This window comes from Coregonus lavaretus (genome assembly GCF_964263955.1).
Source record: "Coregonus lavaretus genome assembly, chromosome: 21".
Taxonomy (NCBI): domain Eukaryota; kingdom Metazoa; phylum Chordata; class Actinopteri; order Salmoniformes; family Salmonidae; genus Coregonus; species Coregonus lavaretus.
In genome coordinates, this window is record NC_140008.1 from 17,049,697 (window position 1) to 17,067,766 (window position 18,070).

Genomic DNA, 18,070 nt, shown 5'->3' on the forward strand with positions numbered 1-18,070 from the left:
AGTTACTGTGGCAAGCTCTTATTTGACCCAAAAGTGTAGGCTTGGAGTCTATGAACTGTAATAACAGAGGTGAAGAAGTGCTGCCAACCAGTCAAACATAGCTTGACAGTTGTATGGGTGACAAGACAACTTTAAGATTAGATTTCAGAAGGTTATTTGGCTCATAGTAACAGAATTGACAAACTTTTATTGAAATAAATACAAAATGAACAAATGAGGGAACGTGAGAAACTCAAAAGCAACAAATATCTGCAACATTTAACTGTCTTTTTACATACTGTAGAGAGAACATGAGATTTCTCATTTGTGACAACAAAATGATAGAAAAGCCAAAAAAATAATCCTCAATATAGAAACACTATTCACATTTAACAGTTGTCAAAAACTACAAAACAATCAAACTGACCAAACCTAAAATTGGTATTAGAAGGTTCACCCTTCAACATTTACATTTAAGTCATTTAGCAGACGCTCTTATCCAGAGCGACTTACAGAAGCAATTAGGGTTAAGTGCCTTGCTCAAGGGCACATCGACAGATTTTTCACCTAGTCGGCTCGGGGATTAGAAGCAGCAACCTTTCGGTTACTGACACAACGCTCTTAACCACTAAGCCACCTGCCGCCCAGGTGTGTAGTTTGGTCTCAGAATCATCAACAGTGAGGTACACTCCATTTACTTTTTAGATAATAAAATAAACTATACATTAAAACTTGGGTTTCAAAGGAATGTGACAGTTTTCATTGACCAAGATGGTCTGAGTGTGGATCACAGGGCCAGATAATACAGCATCTAGATTAATCTCATACCCCTCCAACATCGGCACTATCCCAATAAAAGAACAAGAGCAGTTAATATTTTTAAATTGACGGATCATTCCTAGAATTATCATTTCAGAGTGCTCAATCAATCAATTTAGAATCACTACTATAGAGGAGCTCAAGACATCGACAGCAATGAACAATTAGTGTCTGTCAATAAATGGACGTACATACATTTGAAAAGTATTTAGTACGTTTCATTTACAAATATTGATTGTATAGTATTTGTCACATATAATTCTCCTTCTCCCAAGGAGTGACAGAACAGTGTGAGAAACCTATGGACAGTAAAGAGGTGACAGAAAAGCATTTGTCCCCTTTTCTTTTTTTACAGTTCTAAAAGGCACCGCCAGATGTCCAGTTGCTTTTTGTGGGTCCCACTTTGCACGGTGCAGGCAATCACCAGAAAAGTATTGGTCTCATCTAATTTCTGGCAGCTATGACAACTGACAAGGCGACACCTCCAATGGCTACAGCCGTGGCACCGAAGAGCCATTTCCAGCTGACACCCTGTGGACAAAAGACAAGAAATGTAAGGCTTTCTGTTGACACCTGGGATACATCCATTTCTGATCCTCAGCTGATTTTAAATAAAATATTGTGTTAATGCTAATATCAGTTTATTGACATGAGCAGGTGAAGCCTCTTGAGAGGACGATCTCACCCATGACGACTTGGCCTGGTGTTTCTGCATGCCGCCGCTGCCGCTGGCTGGGTTGCCTAGCATCTTCTTGTACATGGCCTGCTCTGCGCCTTTCTGCTCCGAGTGCTTCTTCACCAGCTTGGAGAGTTCTGCGTGGATAGTCTTCCCCAGGAGACAGCAAAGTGTGATAATAAGCTGCAGGCGTACTACTACTACTCCCCTTTCCCACGCTCACATAGCATGTGTATATCATACACATTCACTCATAATAACAACACTTTCCCAATGGCTAGCGGAATTATTTGTACACCATTTTTATTTTATATTTTTATTTTTTACCTTTATTTAACTAGGCAAGTCAGTTAAGAACAAATTCTTATTTACAATGACTGCCTACACCGGCCAAACCCGGACGACGCCGGGCCAATTGTGCGCCGCCCTATGGGACTCCCAATCACGGCCGGTTGTGATACAGCCTGGAATCGAACCAGGGGGTCTGTAGTGATGCCTCAAGCACTGAGATGCAGTGCCTTAGACCGCTGCGCCACTCGGGAGCCCATAATAGTGTTCTGGTAACTGCAGGTGGCTTGATTATTGGTGATTGATGCTACTGTGAATTTCATATGCTTGCTTATAAATAAATACAACTTTATATAAAGTATCTGACTCATTCCTCTGAAGGGTTGGTAAGTGGGCAATTTAGGACATTTTCACAGTTGGTCAAAATGTCATACAGCCTCCGAGGAGCCACTTACTGGCACTGTGTTGTGGACCGAGGAAGGTAGAGACTTTGGGTAAGTCTCTGCTCTTAGTCCCCTTTTCCACTGCTGCTAAGATTAAATGGGTGCTTGAAAGTATTACGTTTCTACAGGACCCCCTTGGCATTCCCATGTAGCAATACTTCTGATCTTGTACACACCAGTAATGTTTGAGGACAGAAATTACATAACTGCTGCCGTTCTTGTCATCTTTCCCCATTTTACTACAAAATGTAATTTGAGAAAAAAGCAAATTGTGTTAATTAAATGTATTTAGACAAGAAAACAATAACATCCATCAAAAATAAGATGTAGGGAGTGGACCACAATTCTAGCATCTAAATATGCAAGCTTTTAATCTAGACCCTTGAGATTTTGTCTGTAATGGTTTATTGCTCCTAATCTTAAACACTTCAGCAAAAACACCACCACAAACATGCCCAGGCAGCTACATTTAAGAGATTATATAACCAACTCTTGTCAGTGGTCCTCTGTAACTCAGCTGGGAGAGCACGGCGCTTGTAGCGCTTGTAACGCCAAGGTAGTGGGTTCGATCCCCGGGACCACCCATACACAAAAAATGTATGCACGCATGACTGTAAGTCGCTTTGGATAAAAGCGTCTGCTAAATGGCATATTATTATTATTATTATTATCAGTGGTGCACTCTGCAGCCCAGTTCAGAGGGCAAGAGCTTGCCTAATGCTAATGTAAGATATCATATATGAACCACTGAAAATTCTTAAACCGCCCACAAAACACACTTGTGCACTACATTAGAGCCTGAGAAACAAAACACACTGTATGGGACATTAATAAAAGACAGTCAGCGAGAGCACGATTTCACAGGTTGGTGGGCGGGACCAAAAAAAACAGGCGGCAGGATTGGGGAGAGTTGGGCATGAGTGGTAAGTATTAACATGAAGCTGGTCCAACAAGCCCACACGCTGTAGTGCGCTCTGTCAGATTGCCCTGTTCAGGGAGCCGCAATGCCTTGGATATCACCTGGGCACAGAGGAACCAACCTATTTACAGCAACAACACAAACTCAGATCCACCAAAATGAGTAGGCACCTGGTTTAACTCGTCATCAATTAGAGAATGTGGCACCACCTGGTGGATGTAAGTGAAAACTGCAACAACATGTGGACCTGAGAATTTGTTTACGTTCTACAGCTTTCTAAATAATGTTTTTGTGAAGGTGGAAGGCAGTACCTTGTTACTTGGTTCCAACTTCAGGGCCCTCTTCAAAATCTTTATAGCTTCAGCATATTCCCCTTGCAAGGCCAATACCTAGAGACACAGATGTAGTCCACGGTGATGCTTTCAGAGATGGACATTCATACTCACAATTATACATACACAACTCACCAGTTGTGTGAGACCTACCTTGCCTTTGCGGAATAGGGCTTTGATGTTGTCTGGCTGGTGGGCCAGTACTGAAACGCAGGACCGTAGTGCTGCTTCATAGTGATCCAACTTGAGCTGGGCAGCAGCCATGTTGTTTAGACACTTCATCTTCACGTCCATCAGCTCCTCCTCCTCCTCCGGGCTAATGTCCACTGAAACGACAGTCACACACAGCATCAGTAAGCTACAGGGAGTCTTGAGCCCCATCCAAAAACAGTGCTTTCGCAAAAAACACACAAATCTGTCACTACTGTCACCTTTAGAGCTGGACTCAGTGACCTGCAGGGCGAAGCCGTAAGAGTTAACAGCGAAGGCATAGTCCCCTCTCTGGTAGTAGACATTGCCCCTCTCCCTCTTCTGCCCAGCCAGGGCGATCCTCTCCTGGGGGGACAGGAGCTCAAGGTCGGGGGCCTCAGTGGCATCCAGCAGCTGGACCTCCAGGGCCAACTCAGCACTGGGAGGCACCTCAGGTGCAAGACTTCCAGTGGTAAAGGCCAGGGCAGGGAGCACACAAGCAGAGAGCAAAGTCAGGACGTGTCCTATAAGCATTGAGCTCTAGATAAGACAGCACCATTTCACTCAATGCTCTTTCTGAGAATGGAAGAGTGCTGAGGCATTTTGCTTTACTCCCATTAAGAGGTGCAGCTACAAAGAATCATATCAGGCACAAGTTCATGATATCTACTCTGACGTCACGAAGGATAGGGAGCACTTCAGAGTTATCTTTATAGGAAATTACAATCTCAGAATAGATGGCTTGTTTGGGTAGCAACAAGACATGTCAGTGAAACCACAAAGAACCAGCAAGATTAAGAAACCCTCCATACCTCCCCAGGGCACCATATGCATATTTAGCATCGGCTTGGACGAGGGCCTTCTCCCCCATTTCCATGAGCTGCACTGTGAGATCCAGAGCCTGCGAGAGCACAGCAGAGTTAAAGCCTGATTACTACACTTCTCATTATCTTAGTTTGGATGCATTGCTTGTGAATATAAAATCGACACTGAACTTAAAATACACATTTCATCCATTTACATTTCTGGGATCAACTAACATCACTACCTTGTATGGAATCCGACAGATCGGATTTGCTTTCACTTAAAATACTGAGTAGAATGTACCTGGATGACATCACCATCTCCCAGAGTGAAAGAGAGCTCAGGTTGCTCTTCTATAAGAGTCCCATCAGCCAGTGAAGTCTTCAGGTGAATCACGACATTCTGGCCTTTCGTGGGCCTGCTGTCTGGCCCATTCCCTGCCTGCAGGACTTTCTTCTTTAGCTGGCCATTACCTGCAAATAGATACAGTCAGGCCATAAATATTTGGACATTGACCAAGTTATTATTATTTTAGCTGTCTACCACAGCATATTGGAGTTGAAATTAAATAATGAATAAGACTTTCAGCTTTAATTTGAGGGTATTTACATCCAAATCGGGTGAACGGTGTAGGAATTACAGCACATTTTATGTGAGCTCAGGAACACCAAAAGGCCCGGAAGACCTGTTGTGGATGACAGAATAATTTATTCCCTGGTGAAGAAAAACCCCTTCACAACAGTTGGCCAGATCAAGAACACCCTCCAGGAGGAAGGCATATCTGTGTCAAAGTCAACAATCAAGAGAAGACTTCACCAGAGTAAATACAGAGGGTTTTCCACAAGATGTAAACCATTGGTAAGCCTCAAAAACAGGAACACCAGATTAGAGTTTGCCAAAAAACATCTAAAAAAGCCTGTACAGTTCTGGAACAACATCCTATGGCCAGATGAGACACATATTAACTTGTACCAGAATGATGGGAAGAGAAGAGTATGGAGAAGGGAAGGAACTGCTCAGGATCCGAAGCATACCACCTCATCTGTGAAGCATGGTATACTACCCACCATTGTGACCTGTACGCTCTTGTTGGCTGGCCCTCACTACATATTCGTCGCCAAACACACTAGTTCCAGGTCATCTATAAATCTCTGCTAGGCAAATCCCCGCCTTATCTTAGCTCACTGGTCACCATAGCAACACCCACCCGTAGTCTGCGCTCCAGCAGGTATATCTCACTGGTCATCCCCAAAGCCAACACCTCCTTTGGCCGCCATTCCTTACAGTTCTCTGCTGCCAATGACTGGAACGAACTGCAAAAATCTCTGAAGCTGGAGACGCTTATCTCCCTCACTATCTTTAAGCATCAGTTGTCAGAGCAGCTTACTGATCACTGCACCTGTACACAGCCCATCTGTAATTAGCCCACCCAACTACCTCATCCCCATATTGTTATTTATTTTGCTAATTTGCACCCCAGTATCTCTATTTGCACATCATCTTTTGCATCATCTATCATTCCAGTGTTAATACGAAATTGTAACTATTTTGCACTATGGCCTATTTATTGCCTTACCTCCATAATTTACTACATTTGCACACACTGTATATATTTTTTCTGTTGTAATTTTTGACTATGTTTTGTTTACCCCATATGTAACTCTGTGTTGTTGTTTTTACCGCACTGCTTTGCTTTATCTTGGCCAGGTCGCAGTTGTAAATGAGAACTTGTTCTCAACTGGCTTACCTGGTTAAATAAAGGTTTAAAAAGAAAAAAATTGGTGGAGGTAGTGTTATGGCGCGGGCATGTATGGCTGCCAATGGAACTGGTTCCCTTGTATTTATTGATGATGTGACTGCTGACAAAAGCAGCAGGATGAATTCTGAAGTGTTTAGGGCTATATTATCTGCTCAGATTCAGCCAAATGCTTCAAAACTCATTGAACGGCACTTCACAGTGCTGATGGACAATGACCCGAAGCACACTACGAAAGCAACCCAATACTTTAAGGCAAAGAAGTGGAATGTTCTGCAATGGCCAAGTCAATCACATGACCTGAATCCAATTGAGCATGCATTTCACTTGCTGAAGGTAAAATGCCCCAAGAACAAACAGGAACTGAAGACAGCTGCAGTAAAGGCCTGGCAGAGCGTCACCAGGGAAGAAACCCAGCATCTGGTGATGTCTATGGGTTCCAGACTTCAGGCAGTCATTGACTGCAAAGGATTTGCAACCAAGTATTAAAACTCACAATTTAATTTATGATTGTTAGTTTGTCCAATTACTTTTGAGCCCCTGAAATTGGAGGGCTGTGTATAAAGATTGTTGTAATTCCTACACGGTTCATACAATAATTTTGACAAAACCCTTAAATGAAAGATAAAAGTCTACACTTAAAGCATATCTTGATTGATTCCTTTCAAATCCATTGTGGTGGCGTACAGAGCCAAAATGATGCAAATTGTGTCACTGTCCAAATACTTATGGACCTGACTGTACGTGAGAATATAAGCCAAATGGTGATGACGGTCACCCAGTGATGTTCCTTTCTCTTTGACCTAAAAATAGAAAAAGTGAATTTTGTTACCTAGTATATCCATCCATTCGTCTAGTGGAGCTGAAGGGCCAGTGTCTTGGTCCTCTGCAGGAACCTCTGTTTTAGTCTTCTTCCCACCCCCAGCATCTTCCAAAGGAGGAGGGTCGTCATCAATGTCATCATCATCCAGCATCTCAAAGTCTTCCCCACTGTCCAGCAGCGAGGCTTTCCCTGACTTCTTCCCTGAGAGAACCATTTCCGTGTTATCACCTGCACCCTTCACCTCCTCTTTGTCAGTCATCTGTTGAAATGCCTTCAATGTGATTTCGAAATACAGTTGAGAATAAAACAGGGGTATTTCTGTTAGCAGCATAAATTGTGCCTTTAAAATTAAAGGGGTGTTATTGGCTATACACGCTCTGGCATCATCCCGTGCATATTGTTTAGAAATAATGGGTTGCTGTGGTTTGACCAGATTCATCCATGATTCTGGGTCTGGTAACGTTAGCTACAGTTGAAGTCGGAAGATTACATACACCTTAGCAAATACATTTAAACTCAGTTTTTCACAATTCCTGACATTGAAATCCTAGTAAAAATGCACTGTCTTAGGTCAGTTAGGATCACCACTTTATTTTAAAGAATGTGAAATGTCAGAATAATAGTAGAGAGAATTATTTCTTACAGCTTTTATTTCTTTCATCACATTCCCAGTGGGTCAGAAGTTTACATACACTCAATTAGTATTTGGTAGCATTGCCTTTCAAATTGTTTAACTTGGGTCAAACGTTTTGGGTAGCCTTCCACACGCTTCCCACAATAAGTTGGGTGAATTTTGGCCCATTCCTCCTGCCAGAGCTGGTGTAACTGAGTCAGGTTTGTAGGTCTCCTTGCTCGCACACACTTTTTCAGTTCTGCCCACACATTTTCTACAGGATTGAGGTCAGGGCTTTGTGATGGCCACTCCAATACCTTGACTTTGTTGTCCTTAAGCCATTTTGGCACAACTTTGGAAGTATGCTTGGGGTCATTGTCCATCTGGAAGACCCATTTGCGACCAAGCTTCAACTTCCTGACTGATGTCTTGAGATGTTGCTTCAATATATCCACATAATTTTCCTTCCTCATGATGCCATCTATTTTGTGAAGTGCACCAGTCCCTCCTGCAGCAAAGCACCCCCACAGCATGATGCTGCTACCCCCGTGCTTCACAGTTGGGATGGTGTTCTTCGGCTTGCAAGCATCTCCCTTTTTCCTCCACACATAACAATGGTCATTATGGCCAAACAGTTCTATTTTTGTTTCATTAGACCAGAGGACATTTCTACAAAAAGTACAATCTTCGTCCCCATGTGCAGTTGAAAACCGTAGTCTGGCTTTTTTATGGTGGTTTTGGAGCAGTGGCTTCTTCCTTGCTGAGCGGCCTTTCAGGTTATGTCGATATAGGACTCATTTTACTGTGGATATAGATACTTTTGTACCTGTTTCCTCCAGCATCTTCACAAGGTCCCTTTGCTGTCGTTCTGGGATTGATTTGCGCCAAAGTACGTTCATCTCTAGGAGACAGAACGCATCTCCTTCCTGAGCGGTATGACGGCTGCGTGGTCCCATGGTGTTTATACTTGCATACTATTGTTTGTACAGATGAACGTGGTACCTTCAGGCGTTTGGAAATTGCTCCCAAGGATGAACCAGACTTGTGGAGGTCTACAATTTATTTCTGAGGTCTTGGCTGATTTCTTTTGATTTTCCCATGATGTCAAGCAAAGAGGCACTGAGTTTGAAGGTAGGCCTTGAAATACATCCACAGGTACACCTCCAATTGACTCAAATGATGTCATCATTTCAGCTTCTAAAGCCATGTCATCATTTTCTGAATTTTTCCAAGCTTTTTAAAGGCACAGTCAACTTAGTGTATGTAAACTTCTGACCCACTGGAATTGTGATACAGTGAATTATAAGTGAAAAAAACTGTGTGTAAACAATTGTTGGAAAAATTGTGTCATGCACAAAGTAGATGTCCTAACCGACTTGCCAAAACTATAGTTTGTTAACAAGAAAGTGGAGTGGTTGAAAAAATAGTTTTTATGACTCCAACCGAAGTGTATGTAAACTTCCGACTTCAACTGAATGAATATATACACATACATACATACATACATACAGTGAGGGAAAAAAGTATTTGATCCCCTGCTGATTTTGTACGTTTGCCCACTGACAAAGAAATGATCAGTCTATAATTTTAATGGTAGGTTTATTTGAACAGTGAGAGAATAACAACAACAAAAAACAGAAAGACGCATGTCAAAAATGTTATAAATTGATTTGCATTTTAATTAGGGAAATAAGTATTTGACCCCCTCTCAATCAGAAAGATTTCTGGCTCCCAGGTGTCTTTTATACAGGTAACGAGCTGAGATTAGGAGCACACTCTTAAAGGGAGTGCTCCTAATCTCAGTTTACCTGTATAAATGACACCAGTCCACAGAAGCAATCAATCAATCAGATTCCAAACTCTCCACCATGGCCAAGACCAAAGAGCTCTCCAAGGATGTCAGGGACAAGATTGTAGACCTACACAAGGCTGGAATGGGCAAGCAGCTTGGTGAGAAGGTGACAACAGTTGGTGTGATTATTCGCATATGGAAGAAACACAAAATAACTGTCAATCTCCCTCGGCCTGGGGCTCCATGCAAGATCTCACCTTGTGGAGTTACAATGATCATGAGAACGGTGACGAATCAGCCCAGAACTACACGGGAGGATCTTGTCAATGATCTCAAGGCACCTGGGACCATAGTCACCAAGAAAACAATTGGTAACACACTACGCCGTGAAGGACTGAAATCCTGCAGCGCCCGCAAGGTCCCCCTGCTCAAGAAAGCACATATACAGGCCCGTCTGAAGTTTGCCAATGAACATCTGATTGATTCAGAGGAGAACTGGGGGAAAGTGTTGTGGTCAGATGAGACCAAAATCGAGGTCTTTGGCATCAACTCAACTCGCCGTGTTTGGAGGAGGAGGAATGCTGCCTATGACCCTAAGAACACCATCCCCACCGTCAAACATGGAGGTGGAAACATTATGCTTTGGGGGTGTTTTTCTGCTAAGGGGACAGGACAACTTCACCGCATCAAAGGGACGATGGACGGGGCCATGTACCGTCAAATCTTGGGTGAGAACCTCCTTCCCTCAACCAGGGCAATGAAAATGGGTCGTGGATGGGTATTCCAGCATGACAATGACCCAAAACACATGGCCAAGGGAACAAAGGAGTGGCTCAAGAAGAAGCACATTAAGGTCCTGGAGTGGCCTAGCTAGTCTCCAGACCTGAATCCCATAGAAAATCTGTGGAGGGAGCTGAACGTTCGAGTTTCCAAACATCAGCCTCGAAACCGTAATGACTTGGAGAATATCTGCAAAGAGGAGTGGGACAAAATCCCTCCTGAGATGTGTGCAAACCTGGTGGCCAACTACAAGAAACGCCTGACCTCTGTGATTGCCAACAAGGGTTTTGCCACCAAATACTAAGTCATGTTTTGCAGAGGGGTCAAATACTTATTTCCCTCATTAAAATGCAAATCAATTCATAACATTTTTGACATGCATTTTTCTGGATTTTTTGGTTGTTGTTCTGTCTCTCACTGTTCAAATAAACCTACCATTAAAATTATAGACTTATCCTGTCTTTGTCAGTGGGCAAACGTACAAAATCAGCAGGGGATCAAATACTTTTTCCCCCTCACTGTACCGATTTTGCAGGTTTTCCTACTTACAAAGCATGTAGAGGTCTGTAATTTTTATCATAGGTTCACTTCAACTGTGAGAGATTGAATCTAAAACAAAAATCCAGAAAATCACATTGTATGATTTTTAAGTAATTAATTTGCATTTTATTGCATGACATAAGTATTTGATCACCTACCAACCAGTAAGAATTCCGGCTCTCACAGACCTGTTAGTTTTTCTTTAAGAAGCCCTCCTGTTCTCCACTCATTACCTGTATTAACTGCACCTGTTTGAACTCGTTACCTGTATAAAAGACAGCTGTCCACACACTCAATCAAACAGACTCCAACCTCTCCACAATGGTCAAGACCAGAGAGCTGTGTAAGGACATCAGGGATAAAATTGTAGACCTGCACAAGGCTGGGATGGGCTACAGGACAATAGGCAAGCAGCTTGGTGAGAAGGCAACAACTGTTGGCGCAATTATTAGAAAATGGAAGAAGTTCAAGATGATGGTCAATCACCCTCGGTCTGGGGCTCCATGCAAGATCTCACCTTGTGGGGCATCAATGATCATGAGGAAGGTGAGGGATCAGCCCAGAACTACACGGCAGGACCTGGTCAATGACCTGAAGAGAGCTGGGACCACAGTCTCAATGAAAACCATTAGTAACACACTACGCCGTCATGGATTAAAATCCTGCAGCGCACGCAAGGTTCCCCTGCTCAAGCCAGCGCATGTCCAGGCCTGTCTGAAGTTTGCCAATGACCATCTGGATGATCCAGAGGAGGAATGGGAGAAGGTCATGTGGTCTGATGAGACAAAAATAGAGCTTTTTGGTCTAAACTCCACTCGCCGTGTTTGGAGGAAGAAGAAGGATGAGTACAACCCCAAGAACACCATCCCAACCGTGAAGCATGGAGGTGGAAACATCATTCTTTGGGGATGCTTTTCTGCAAAGGGAACAGGACGACTGCACCGTATTGAGGGGAGGATGGATGGGGCCATGTATCGCGAGATCTTGGCCAACAACCTCCTTCCCTCATTAAGAGCATTGAAGATGGGTCGTGGCTGGGTCTTCCAGCATGACAACGACCCGAAACACACAGCCAGGGCAACTAAGGAGTGGCTCCGTAAGAAGCATCTCAAGGTCCTGGAGTGGCCTAGCCAGTCTCCAGACCTGAACCCAATAGAAAATCTTTGGAGGGAGCTGAAAGTCCGTATTGCCCAGCGACAGCCCCGAAACCTGAAGGATCTGGAGAAGGTCTGTATGGAGGAGTGGGCCAAAAGTGTGTGCAAACCTGGTCAAGACTTACAGGAAACGTATGATCTCTGTAATTGCAAACAAAGGTTTCTGTACCAAATATTAAGTTCTGCTTTTCTGATGTATCAAATACTTATGTCATGCAATAAAATGCAAATTAATTACTTAAAAATCATACAATGTGATTTTCTGGAGTTTTGTTTTAGATTCCGTCTCTCACAGTTGAAGTGTACCTATGATAAAAAATTACAGACCTCTACATGCTTTGTAAGTAGGAAAACCTGCAAAATCGGCAGTGTATCAAATACTTGTTCTCCCCACTGTACATACATAGATACATACATTATATATATATATATTATAAATATATTACATCTTGGCAGCGTTATCAGAAAGTACAACATTGATTTTCAGTGCTACGCAGACGATACACAACTTTACATTTCTGTGTCACCAGAGGATTTTAGCTCCACAGACAAATTATTAGACTGTATTAGTGATTTAAATACTTGGATGGCTCACAACTTCCTCCAGCTAAATCAAGTCAAGCCTGAGGTACTTATTGTTGGAGCCAAAGCACAGAGACAGAATCTAGCCGCACATTTTAATTAATGGGCAATTAAGATAAACCACCAGGTAAAATACCTCTGTGTTATTTTAGATTCTGAACTAAATTTCAAATACACATTAGGAACGTGACCAAAATAGCTTTTACCACCTGAGGAACACTGCCAAGATGCGGCCGTTTTTCACTCAGGCTGATACAGAGACTCATCCATGCTTTTATTACAAGCAGCCTTGACTACTGTAATGCTCTCCTGTCTGGTCTGCCCAAGAAAGCCATTGGTCAACTGCAAAAGCACACATTACACCGGTTTTAAGGTCTCTGCACTGGCTGCCTGTGAGTTTTAGAATTACTTTTAAGATTTTTCTATTGGTTTTAAAACAATCCACGGTTGTGCACCGCAATACATGTCAGACATGTACCCAGTAGGTCACTCAGGTCCTTTGGCACTGGCCTTTTAACTATCCCAAAGCCTAGGACCAAGAGGCATGGAGAGGCAGCCTTTAGTTATTATGCCCCCAGCCTCTGGAATAGCCTGCCAGAGAACCTGAGGGGGGCCGAAACTGTGGACATATTTAAGAGATCTTAAAACATATTTTTAGCTTTTCTTTTCCTTAGGGTGCTTTTTAGTTGTTCAGTTTGTGTCATTATTTTGTGTTTTATCTTATGTTTGTTGTGTAGTCTGGTTCACCCCAGACCTGACTGCCCTTGACCAGAACAAAAACATCCTGTGGCGTACTACATTAGCATCGAACAGCCCCCGCGATATGCAACTTTTCAGGGAAGTCAGGAACCAATATACACAATCAGTTAGGAAAGCAAAGGCTAACTTTTTCAAACAGAAATTTGCATCCTGTAGCACTAACTCCAAAAAGTTTTGGGACACTGTAAAGTCCATGGAGAATAAGAGCACCTCCTCCCAGCTGCCCACTGCACTGAGGCTAGGAAACACTGTCACTACCAATAAATCTACGATAATCGAAAATTTCAACAAGCATTTTGCTACGGCTGGCCATGCTTTCCACCTGGCTACGCCTACCCCGGCCACCAGCTCTGCACCCTCCACTGCAACTTGCCTTGGTTTCTCAAATGACTGCCTCGCCTGGTTCACCAACTACTTCTCAGAGAGAGTTCAATGTGTCAAATCGGAGGGTCTGTTGTCTGGACCTCTGGCAGTCTCTATGGGGGTGCCACAGGGTTCAATTCTCGGGCCGACTCTATTCTTTGTGTATATCAATGATGTCGCTCTTGCTGCTGGTGACTCTCAGATCCACCTCTACGCAGACAACACCATTTTGTATACATCTGGCCCTTCATTGGACACTGTGTTAACAAACCTCCAAACGAGCTTCAATGCCATACAACACTCCTTCCGTGGCCTCCAACTGCTCTTAAACACTAGTAAAACTAAATGCATGCTATTCAATCGAACGCTGTTTGCACCCGCCTGCCCGACTAGAATCACTACTCTCGGCGACTCTGACTTAGATTATGTGGACAACTACAAATACCTAGGTGACTGGTTAGACCGTAAACTCTCCTTCCAGACTCAAATTAAGCATCTCCAATCCAAAGTTAAATTTAGAATCGGCTTCCTATTTCGCAACAAAGCCTCCTTCACTCATGCTGCTAAACATGCCCTCGTAAAACTGACTATCCTACCGATCCTTGACTTTTTTTTACAAAATAGCTTCCAACACTCTTCTCAGCAAATTGGATGTAGCCTATCACAGTGCCATCCGTTTTGTCACCAAAGCCCCATATACTACCCACCATTGTGACCTGTACGCTCTCGTTGGCTGGCCCTCACTACATATTCATCGCCAAACCCACTGGCTCCAGGACATCTATAAATCACTTCTAGGCAAATCCCCGCCTTATCTTAGCTCATTGGTCACCATAGCAACACCCACCCGTAGTATGCGTTCTCACTGGTCATCCCCAAAGCCAACACCTCCTTTGTTCGCCATTCCTTCCAGTTCTCTGCTGCAAATGACTGGAACGAACTGCAAAAATCTCTGAAGCTGGAGACGCTCATCTCCCTCACTATCTTTAAGCATCAGTTGTCAGAGCAGCTTACAATCACTGCACCTGTACACAGCCCATCTGTAATTAGCCCACCCAACTACCTCATCCCCATATTGTTATTTACATTGTTATTTATTTTGCTCATTTGCACCCCAGTATCTCTATTTGCACATCATCTTCTGCACATCTATCACTCCAGTGTTAATACTAAATTATAATTGTAATTATTTTGCACTATGGCCTATTTATTGCCTTACCTCCATAACTTACTACATTTGCACACACTGTATATAGATTTTCTATTGTGTTATTGACTGTACGTTTTGTTTATTCCATATGTAACTCTGTGTTGTTTTGTTTTTTTACCGCACTGCTTTGCTTTATCTTGGCCAGGTCGCAGTTGTAAATGAGAACTTGTTCTCAACTGGCCTACCTGGTTAAATAAAGGTGAAATAAAAAATACAGTAAAGTATAGTAAATATAAATAAATAGTAAATATTTCAGATTTTTTTTTAATAGTAAAAAAAATGTTTTCCTGTAAAGCACATTGCGTTACATTCCATGTCTGAAATGTGATGTATAAATAAAGCATGATTTGATTTGATTCTTTGAGAGAAACGTTAGAAAACAGCAAGCTAACTAGCTAGTTAGTTAGTGCGTTAGTTAGCAAGCAATGTAACTAACTAGCACTGTGCATTAGCTATTGGGAACTACTAGCTACAGCTAGCTAGCTTACTTAGCTAACTGTTCAAATTACTTTTTATCATTTTGGTGATAAAAATGTACAGGATTTCAGTGGGTGTTTCGAGAACTTTCTGAAAAGTTTATTGTTGTGAGATTAGCTACAGTACTTAGCCAGCTAGTTTCTATTTTATACAAATTTACTCACTGTAGCTTCGTTCAAATAAACATGAAGAACAAAATGACAGCGGTTGAATCAATTATATTGCACGTTACCTTAAAATATGATATGCTTGGTAAACGGACTGAATGCCTGATTGAAGAAGAGTTTGTGATGCTAGTTCAGTTTGATTCTTCTGTCAATTCGATGGCATGCTCTTCCTGTTCACCTTGGGCCTGACAACATCTTTCCTGTATTTCTATTGGCTCATACTCTTTAAGCAATCCCACGATTGGTAAATCCCAATGACAGTCAAACAAATGACCTAACTGTTCAAACCAATAATGTATATAAACCCTGGATTGCAGAGTATGTATTGGCCCTTGAGACGCTTTGAAGCCACCGGTCGGCCATATTGGCACTCCCCAGTAGGAGCAGTCCTGCATAGGAATTAATGTAATTCTACAGTATATCAATTAAATGTTTCAAAGACTAAATTACATGTATTTAAGTATTTGTGTTGTTGTAGTGGGGACAGTAACAGTCATCTCTAAAAATTATACTTAAAATAAAATGTTTTTAGATATTTGTAAATGTTTATGTTTAGCTCACATAATATCATTTAAAAGAATAATCATGGCAAAAACGAATATAGACAAATGTATTTCTGTAGCTTCTAAAATATTTTTACAATGGTGGGGAGTGCCAAGATGGAGGCACAGTGGCTACAACACAGCGCCCCAAATGTAATCTAGTGTATATATAAATCGGTGGTTCAAACATACCTCAGCGCTTCAAACACATTAATGAATTTAATGAATTTATATGGTTGTCAAATGCATTCAAATATGCTCAAACCACACATTTATTTATAATTGAGTAAGTTATTAAGTTCTCAAAGGCTTTGAGATAATGGGATATAAAATACTTTGGGAGATCATACTCTTTATTCAATTTTTTTAGCTGAAGATCAGAGGCGCACAGAAGACTCAAACAATGGGGGGAAATCAAATTACATTTATTATTGATGCAGTCATTTCTTTTTTTGATAAGCAAATCTGTTTTTCTTTCAGTCTAAAGAAACTTTACAATATAAAGAAACATACAAAGGACATCTTTATTACCTACACAAGACACCTAAGTCCCTAAGACAAGATCTGAACTATCCTACCATGAAATACAAAGCAAACCCAAGAGACAGACTGCTTCATATAGAATACTGCCATGTCGTCAGAAAGGACAAATCTTTATATCCCCCCCCCCCCCACCCACCCACACAACCATCCCCCAAGTCTTCCTAATGTTACAGTATTATACATCACAATAAGTACAGAGATGGCCAACAATTGTTATACACAGAGGACTGAGAGAGGATCAGTGAGCATCAATCTTTACAACGCTATTTCATCAGGAGTGAATAGCAAGGACACAGTTTTCCCCATAAGCATTACTTTTGATCTTTAAATTTAAAATGAGGTTCTACGTATTTTTTCCTTTTAAAAGTTTGTCTTAAATTGATAAAAACCCTTCATATTAAAAACTGTAATATGTGGTTGCATGTTTTAACGAGACGATGGCCTTTGAGCAGGCAATAACCATTCTTAGAACCAATTTGAGATTATTTCCATTGGCAACAGGGGTCAAGGACAGAGTGAGGACGCTGTAGTTCCAAGAATAAACTGTATCAATGACATCAGACATCCCCTTCACCTCTCCCTGTCCTTACAGCTAAATGAATGGTAGATTGTTTTCACATTTCCTACATGTATACTGACCAGAAACAACAGTGTTTAGGGTGCAGTTACTGCATGTTCACATGTTCAAGTAAATGTACATACATATTTCATTTTTACCACAATTTTGTTTTAGCCAACTTAAATCAAATGTCAAGCACATCGTCTCTTTATTATGAAAACATGGACAGTTCATTTATAATTTACTTTAAGCTGTATTCATTGGTAGTGACTGACATATCAAAACATGTCAATGATATCAAAATGCATTATACAGTATTTACAAAAAGGAAATTAAAGGATAGGAGGGCTCAAGAGTGTGAGGATGGGGCTGTAGGGGGCGGGTGCGGGACAGAGGGCTGTGTGCCAGTCAGTCTGCTAGAGGAACACTGGAGTGAGTCATTCCTCAAGACAACCTACCCAGAAGATGGACCTATTTAGCTCTGAATCTGTTTAGCTCCGAATCCAAGCTACTCCATACCGGATCTTCCAACACTATAGCAAGGTCACTGGCAAAAGACCAATCACAGACAAACAGAGGCCAGAATGATTTTAAATAAGTACAACAATATGTAGCTTGTTGATAAATGACTTTTTGAAATAAACATTATCTCCAAAGAAGCACAACATGTCTGCTAGAGAGTCTAACCAACCCCTTGGATTAATAACCAATTCATATGAAAGCTTCTGAGGAACAGCCTTGGGCAAAGTCATTCCTTAGCTGTGCAGATTCTATGGGCTTAAAAATAATAATCTTAAATACACTTCATAGAAATTCAAAACAATATCAAACAAATAAACTAGAATAAAATACAAATAGTTTGACTGACAGTTCAGTCCAACCAGGTTAGAATTCTCTCGTTTCTCAAAGTATGTATTTGAGGTGGTCCTCTGTAGCTCAGCTGGTAGAGCACGGCGCTTGT

The 18,070-nt window shown here is 41.8% G+C and overlaps 2 protein-coding genes across 4 annotated transcripts in view; one reads left to right on the top strand and one right to left on the bottom strand.

Annotated features, from left to right (window-relative positions):
* LOC311149299 (uncharacterized protein) overlaps nucleotides 1-18,061 on the top strand; it is a 176,407-nt gene extending 158,346 nt beyond the window's left edge. The window contains exon 2 of the mRNA XM_084186430.1: nucleotides 18,031-18,061. The gene's annotated coding sequence lies outside the window, so the exon portion shown is untranslated. The remainder of the gene's footprint in view (nucleotides 1-18,030) is intronic.
* LOC311149298 (peptidyl-prolyl cis-trans isomerase FKBP8-like) lies at nucleotides 168-15,646 on the bottom strand. Of its 3 annotated transcripts, none has more exons than XM_084186427.1 (9): nucleotides 15,531-15,646; nucleotides 7,038-7,287; nucleotides 4,753-4,922; nucleotides 4,458-4,546; nucleotides 3,888-4,108; nucleotides 3,610-3,782; nucleotides 3,436-3,513; nucleotides 1,484-1,624; nucleotides 168-1,329 (listed from the first exon to the last, which is right to left on the bottom strand). In XM_084186427.1, the coding sequence occupies exons 2-9, from the start codon at nucleotides 7,285-7,287 to the stop codon at nucleotides 1,243-1,245; spliced, it is 1,209 nt and encodes a 402-aa protein (XP_084042553.1). In that variant the 5' UTR covers nucleotides 15,531-15,646; the 3' UTR covers nucleotides 168-1,242. The 3 variants fall into 3 exon arrangements, with proteins under 3 accessions (XP_084042553.1, XP_084042555.1, XP_084042554.1); XM_084186429.1 differs by having other exon boundaries at nucleotides 7,038-7,229; nucleotides 15,531-15,641; XM_084186428.1 differs by having other exon boundaries at nucleotides 7,038-7,299; nucleotides 15,531-15,628.
* Nucleotides 18,062-18,070: the final 9 nt, after the last annotated feature.